Source organism: Limanda limanda, chromosome 11, assembly GCF_963576545.1.
Source record: "Limanda limanda chromosome 11, fLimLim1.1, whole genome shotgun sequence".
Taxonomy (NCBI): Eukaryota; Metazoa; Chordata; class Actinopteri; order Pleuronectiformes; family Pleuronectidae; genus Limanda; species Limanda limanda.
This window is the reverse complement of record NC_083646.1, coordinates 3,803,088-3,811,267: the sequence shown is the minus strand read 5'-3', so window position 1 is coordinate 3,811,267 and position 8,180 is coordinate 3,803,088. Positions and strand designations below refer to the sequence as shown.

The window sequence follows — 8,180 nt, the reverse complement described above, 5'->3', positions numbered from 1 at the left end:
GTTTTAGCCAGCAGCTTCAATATTATACAATTGACTATGGTCGCTGGTGTTTCTAACCTCACGTTTCTGAGAACCGAGTCGCCAATAACCAGAGTTTGTTTCTCAGCGGGTGCGTCGCTGAGTGGAGAAAATCTATTTGAAACGTGAGCTGGTGGCTCTTTAATCGTGGGCTTTCTAAGGGCAGCACTATGCCCCCTCCGGGCCGTCACCCAGCCGCCCTGTGCTCCCGGCTGCCCGGGGCAAGTCAAGGGACTGCTAGCTGAAGCTAAGCTGCGTGCTGAGCTACGGGTTGAGCTACGGGCTGAGCTACGTGGCTTCGCTGCGGCTAGCACGGGCCGGCTAACTACAGCTAACGGGGGTTCTAAGCTGAGGAGCCGAGCTTCTAAGTCGCTAAGCCTCGCCTCCATCGCTACCAACATACTACATTTATTACATTTACCACTACTGTTAATGGAGGCGGAGGAGTAAGTAAACATGAGACACTCGGAGCAAGAGAGAGCGGTGGAGCGAGAGGGAGAGAGAGAACACATCGCTGCTAAAACTACGAGGGTGAGATTTAAACAGAACACAGACTCACAAAGCACCAGAGAGTAGGGGCTGGTATGTGAGGGTGCTTAACTATATACCGGTGATTTTAGCCGTAGTAGAACAGAAAGACAGTTGTGTTTAGCGGAGGAGCTAATTCAGATAGCGACTACACCACCCGTGGCAATAACAGGAAGTGACGCAGCACGCTTACCGTAATGACGTCAGTGGGCTACCCATTGTGATTCAAATTTTCTGAAATTTTCTGAATAATCCTTACAATTTCAATAGGGCCTCCCACTGTCGGTGCTTGGGCCCCAATAATAATAATTGTTTTAATATCTATTGATAAATGTGTGTGTGTGTCCACAGAGCTGATGCTGGCGAGCCTGCTGCCTGTGGGCCTGTGTGTCCAGCACGCCGCCATGTTGGACAGCAGACTGGACATCTACTGGGAGCTGTGGAAGAAGCATCACTGGAGGGCCTATGCAGATCAGGTTATTCCTCTTTGTTAAAAACGCTCGGTCACAGATTTAACATGTCACTGGAGATAAAATCTGCGTATTTGCGTATTTGTAAAAATCCATATTTATCACAAAGTCGCACAGGGTTTGACCATGTGCACTGATTCTGTTTGTGCTTGTGTTGAGGTGGAGGATGTGCACCGCCGGGAATTGTGGGAGAAGAACCTGATGCTCGTTACCACGCACAACCTGGAGTTCTCAATGGGGCTTCAGAGCTTCGAGCTAGATATGAACTTCATGGGAGGCTGGGTGAGACACTCGCTCTGAGGCCGTTCAACCACAAACAACTGATCATTGATCCTTATTGATTCTCCATCATCACGTCTATTTATCAATGACTCATGAAGTTGTGGACTTCAGGACTTCAGAAGGAACAAGCCCCTGCCCTCTCCTGTCTGCATCGGTGGGACGGATGTGGAGGTGGTATCTGCATACAAGTACCTGGGTGTCACACTGGACAATAAACTGGACTGGTCCACCAACACACAGGCCGTCAACAAGAAGGGCCTGAGCCGGCTTTACTTCCTGAGGAGGCTCAGGTCCTTCAATGTCTGCAACAAGATGTTAATATTATTATTATATTTACTATTATTATTATATATACTGTTGCTGCCATTATTACTATATACTGCTATTATATTGGTATATTTACTATCATATATAAATATATATTATGTTATATTATATACTGTACTATTTGTATATACTGTCTAACAATAACATTACCATCATATCATCAGTACTATTACCATCATCTTGCCACGGCACCTTATCTACCTATTTATCTTGTGTTTCTGTTTTTATTCTTCTACCTCAATATTTTTAATTTGATTCTATTGTATTGTATTGTATTGTATTTTATTGTATTCAAATATACCGGCTGCTATGACGACTTAATTTCCCTTTGGGGATGAATAAAGTAATCTATCTATCTATCTATCTATCTATCTATCTATCTATCTATCTATCTATCTATCTATCTATCTATCTATCTATCTATCTATCTATCTATCTATCTATCTATCTATCTATCTATCTATCTATCTATCTATCTATCTATCTATCTATCTATCTATCTATCTATCTATCTATCTATCTATCTATCTATCTATCTATCTATCTATCTATCTATCTATCTATCTATCTATCTATCTATCTATCTATCTATCTATCTATCTATCTATCTATCTAACTATCTATCTATCTATCTATCTATCTATCTATCTATCTATCTATCTATCTATCTATCTATCTATCTATCTATCTATCTATCTATCTATCTATCTATCTATCTATCTATCTATCTATCTATCTATCTATCTATCTATCTATCTATCTATCTATCTATCTATCTATCTATATATCTATCTATCTATCTATCTATCTAGTAGGGCCCCCCACGAGGGACTAATATGTTTTCTACTATCTCCGACCAGATGATTCTCTTGGGGTTGAGGTCCTGAGTGACCATCAAACAATAGGTTGTAAATACTTGAGGCCTACAAGGCCCAGCTGAAACCAGTTCAACCAGTTTCAGTCTTAATTCACACCTTCTCTAGACAGCCTGGAGCCTCGCCTTGGTGGGGAAAGCATCTCCTGAACCCCCACTGTGCCCCCCCCTCCAGCAGGCCCTGGTGGGGAGATGTTGCAGGCCGCTCTGCAAAAACCCAAATGAGACTCTGAAACGCCCACTGAGGTCGAATCCCCGCCCACTAAGGTCGGGACCCTGACATCTAATTGGCTGAGGGCAACACTGACCCTTGACCCCTCCTCCAGGGGGGCAGGTACCTCCCAGGTAGAACAAAACCCCTGTGCTCCCAGAAATCTGCCTCTTTTCCACGCTGCTCAAGTTGTCTTCTGACCTCAAGAGGTCTAACCACACGACTCAGTAACTAAGGAGGCGATTAGACGTTTGTTTAATATCATTTTATTTGAAGTCGTTTCATTTTCTTCTTTTATCTCAGTCAAAGTTTTATCTTGATAGAACTTTTTGCTGTCTTAATTTGAAAGACCGAAACAGGAAGTGCCCCGCTGGACGGACTCCGACACTTCCATAGACTTTTCTTTTTTCCAACCATCCACAAACGGCTTCCACAAAGCCGTTCCCTGCAGAAGCGCGACGTTCATCCCTCTGAGGAGTAAGAGACAATTCACTCCGTTCCTGTAAACCAGCACGTTCTCCGCTGTTACAGAAGAAAGGCGAAGTTTCATTCCGTCAAGGCAGCAAGAAGAATTCGCTTCCTTTTCCGGTCCAGCGGCCGAGCCCGGAGCTCCGCTCGTGAGAGAGACCACGTGATTCACTGGCCCCCGACACATTCGCGCAGACGCGCAGGCACATCGCGAGGGTTGCACAGTAAGAGACTTGATTATCTGGGCAGATACGTAGCATATTGTTTAATATTTGAGTGTATTTGTTTGTGGGACCTCCGTGTCTCATTGTTTAGCCACGACGATTCGGCTACTTCCGGTTCATTTCCGGTTACGGCCTTGTGCCACAGTTTTTAAGCGCCGTGACTAAACGTCTCCGGCTGCACTCGTTCCCGTCTGAACAACCTTACAGAGATTTTACCGTCAGACTTCAGCACACAACGCCGTTTGGGTGCTGAGCGGTAAAGTAAATGTAACTTGTTTCTGACTGTGGTTTTAAGAGCTTCTTTGAACTCTCCTTGCATGTTTCTCTCTCTCTCTCTCCTTCTAAACCGACCTATACACCCGTTCCGATCTGTATTTATAATACAGTTCATGTGACATAGTTAAATCTATATTTAAAGGCCCTGAACGCATCTGGCCGCCATTTTGAAGCCAAAGCTAAACCAGAACAAAGAATCCTTTGTTCCACCTCCTCCTTTGTGCCTCACACGTGGTCCGGCGGCCATTGGAGGTTATTCATCTCTAGACCCGCCCTCAATTCTGGCTCTAAATTCATAACGAACCCGCCATTTTGTTTTGTAGTTTTAAGCCTAACATTGTCGGCCTCCATCTTGGATGTGTTGTCACTATGTGACTGCGTCATCGCCACGCCCCCCTTCTTTTTCTCTCTCTCTCTCACACACACACACACACACACACACACACACACACACACACACAAACACACTTTGAGACACACACACACACACACACTTTGATAGACACAGACACACACACACACACACAGAGACAGACATACATAGGTAGACCGCAGGTTTTACATGTATTTTCTGAATTGTGATAAGTGCTGCTGCTGTGTTTATCTTTGAAATATTGGAGCTTGTTAAAATGATGAATCATTGAATAACATTATAACTTTATTTCCCCTTTTTAATAAATACTTTTGTAATTAAAGTATCTGTAGTCTGTGATTATTTGTGCATAAGTGTGTGATTGCAGCTGGATTATGATCGCCTGTGCTCGAACTTAGAAGCCTTCACTGTTTATTAAGTAATCGTTAATATTAAAATATTGACATTATTAATTTGACATTTATCATTATGAGACTGATAATTATAGTTTGACTAGTTGGTCCCTGGAAACCAGGGTGGTGCCCCCCTTTCTCAATTATTAATATAGATAGTATTATTCTTAAATTGATAATTTTATTGTTTTTGACTAATTATTTTCATTATTCTTGGTTGATAACCTTATCATTGTTAATTGATAGCTTGTACTTTCTAATTGATAATTCCTATTTTCTCATTAGTGGTTTTATTGTTATTTGATTACTGATCATCTTCAATTAATAATTTAATTATTTTTGATAAATAATTTGTATTTTAATAATCATATTTCATGATTATTAATAATTAGCCAACGTCAAGTCTACTCCTATTGCACAACAATTCACATCTGTAATATACTTCTGAAGGAGAATTAAAGCAGTTTAACATGTAACAGATGTTTATTCTGGCTTCACACATCCAAGATATTGATGATTTCAGTGTTGCAACCTTAACTAAACAGTGTAATCTTACTTTATTCAAAACGCTGCTGAATTAATCTGGATGGTTTGACCTCACCACTTCCTGTTTCCTGCTGTGTTCTCTACTTCCTGACAGACACCAGGGGAGATGTTGCCTTTAATGGACAAGCCAAGGCATCATCACTAGCGTCAAATATGAAGGTAAAGAGTTAAAGTTTAACATAGGTCTTTGCACAGTATTTGCAAATGTACACAGCCTTTCCTTCTACATTGGATGGGGTGAAATATTAATGATAAGAGTAGGGTGTGTGTGTGTGTGTGTGTGTGTGTGTGTGTGTAGTGACAGAGCATGTTCCTCAGAGGAGGAGGGCAGTGGGAGGGGAGAGGGGGGGCATCCTGGGACGGTACAAGTGAAGGGGAGGGGGGGGTATATAAAGGTCCTCACATCACACATGAAGCCACAAAGCTCCGAGCTGTCAACCCCTGTGGACATACCAGACTTTAATAAGCAGAAACTGGAGATGGAGCCAACTCAAGTTACCTATGATTACTATGATTACTTTGATTTCTACGACTTGTGGGAGAACTACACCATGTGTGACTTCTCGGAGTGGACCCCCTCGTACTCCATCATCCCAGTGCTCTACATGCTCATCTTCATCCTGGGCCTCTCCGGGAACGGGGTGGTCATCTTCACCGTGTGGCGCGCGCAGGGCAAGCGGCGCGCGGCCGACGTGTACATCGGGAACCTGGCCCTGGCTGACCTGAGCTTCGTGGTCACATTGCCCCTGTGGGCCTTGTACACCGCCATGGGCTTCCACTGGCCCTTCGGCGTGGCCCTGTGTAAGATCAGCAACTACGTGGTGATGCTCAACATGTACGCCAGCGTCTTCTGCCTCACGTGCATGAGCTTCGACCGCTACCTGGCCATCGTGCACTCGCTGTCCAGCAGCCAGCTGCGGACCCGGGGTCACACCAGGGCCTGCCTCATCGGCATCTGGATGCTGTCCGGGCTCCTGGCCACCCCAAGCCTGCTGTTCCGCACCACCAAGGACGACCCCGGCAGCAACAGCACCTCCTGCGCCATGGACTTAAGCCTGGTGCCCACTTCCAGGAAGGAGACGCTGTGGATCTTCTCCTCGGCGCTGGGCTTCCTCCTGCCCTTCCTGGCCATGATGGTGTGCTACGGCTTCATCGGCTGCACCGTCATCCGCCACTTCAACACCCTGCGCAGGGAGGACCAGCGCATGAGGAGGCTGCTGAAGATCATCACCACGCTGGTGGTGGTGTTCGCCGCCTGCTGGGCACCCGTCCACCTGGTGAAGAGCCTGTTCGCCCTGTCCCACCTGGACCTGTTCCCGGTCACCTGTGCCTTCCTGCACTTCCTGCTGCTGGCACACCCGTACTTCACCTGCCTGGCCTTCCTCAACAGCTGCCTCAACCCTTTCCTCTACGCCTTCTTAGACCTGCACTTCAGGTCCCAGTGCTTGTGCCTCCTCAACCTGAAGAAGACCCTGCACGCCACCCCGGCCAGCCCTCCAGCTCCAGTCTGTATTATCTGCATCACAGCCAGCAGTGTAGAGAGTGTGTGTTTGTGTGTATGTGTGTGTGTGTGTGTGTGTGTGTGTGTGTGTGTGTGTGTAGGAAGGATGTGCCAGTTTGTTGAGTTGTGTCGCTGGAGTAAACGCTCACACCTCTGCAGTCACGGTCTGCCCTCTAGTGGAGAAACAAACATGCTGCATCTTTCCATCCTTCTTAGTTGTAAAGTATTTGTTTGAGGTGTTCAGTTGTTTCCTGCAGTTTCCTTTTGGTTTGTATTGTTCAGTGATATAGAAACAAACCTGGATTCTACAGACACAGTTCTCACATGTAGATTATCTATTGACGCTGCTCGACCCTCTCTCACTTCTCTCTCCTTTCTTCTCTGTCACAGCTGGAGTGACACCTGGGGCCACAACCTCGCCACCTACCCCATCATGTGAGGGGGCGGAGCTCAGAGGAGGACGGAGGGGGACGAAGGGGCTTTGATTGGACCACGTGAAGACAGCTCCTCCCCAGATCTTAGTTACTAACTAATTTAAATTCTATCAACATACGTGTTTTTCTAAATTTGAATCGGACTTTTCCTGAGTGAATCTCCTCTGGAATCAAACAGGAGTTAAATGTTTTGGACTCTTGGATTTCAGGCGTCTGTAGAAATGAGGACGTTTGGTTATCTTCAGTTATTTGAGGCACTTTAAAGCCCTGAGGTATTTTTCAGGTTTTATCTCCAGAGAAAAAAAACGAGTTCCACAGTGTTTGTCTGTGACTGTTCAGATTCTTTCACTTTAATCAGTTTGTGAGGAGGAGACATTGCGATGGAGGCTCCTCCTCTTCTCACCTTTCAAATCACTTTTATTGTAGTTTTTCTGTATAGAACTTTTTTCCGATGATTAAACTGGAAACTGATGTTTTCTATGAACTTGAATAAAGGTTTAATTTTGAGTTGGACTGTGTCGTGCAGTATTTATTACAGCTAAGATGTCAGCAAGTAACCAGAAGTAGAAATGTATCTGGATATTCAGAACGTAAACTGGAGTAAACTGATTAATTAAACCTGAATCCTTAGATAAACACAATGATACACTTACATGAAGCCAATAAACAGCACAATGTTAAAGTGACATTTCATGTAAATATGTGAATATAACAACAACCACAGCTTTTACAATATATAACGTATATAATTTAATTTAGATTGTTTGTTTCTTTTTTTAACTACTATAGATTCCAGCATAAATATAATGTTCGTGTAAGAACCAATGAAAGACAATATCTGAAACTGGCTCCACAAAAAGATACTGGGATTAAGTTTAGATTTATTTATTTCTATTATTTAATAACAGATTTATAAAATGTACAGATCAACAGAGTCACGGAGGTTGAATCTGTCCGAATGACGTACAGGAAACAGCTTCATGTAAACATGTTGGTTATGGTTTTATTTTAATGACGCTGATTAAAAAACATCTAGGCTGTTAAACAATTTATCAGAAGTTTCTAATTTTAGAATTAACATTTCAAACATTTTGTGGAACAGAAGACAACAGCTGACAAACAAACAAACATATCATAATAACAGTTTTAAATTAATATATTTTGAATAATTCTGTGTATTATCTGTTTAAGGATTAAATGTTTGGTTTAGTTTTGTAAAATGCTGTTCATGCTGCAGCCTCTAGAGGTCACTACTG

The 8,180-nt window shown here is 43.6% G+C and overlaps 1 protein-coding gene across 1 annotated transcript; it reads left to right on the top strand.

The window, feature by feature from the left end:
* The first annotated feature begins 5,468 nt into the window (after nucleotides 1-5,468).
* LOC133013836 (apelin receptor B-like) lies at nucleotides 5,469-6,889 on the top strand. Its single transcript, XM_061080923.1, has 2 exons — nucleotides 5,469-6,524; nucleotides 6,881-6,889. Exons 1-2 carry the CDS (start codon nucleotides 5,469-5,471, stop codon nucleotides 6,887-6,889), a joined length of 1,065 nt encoding a protein of 354 aa, XP_060936906.1.
* Nucleotides 6,890-8,180: the final 1,291 nt, after the last annotated feature.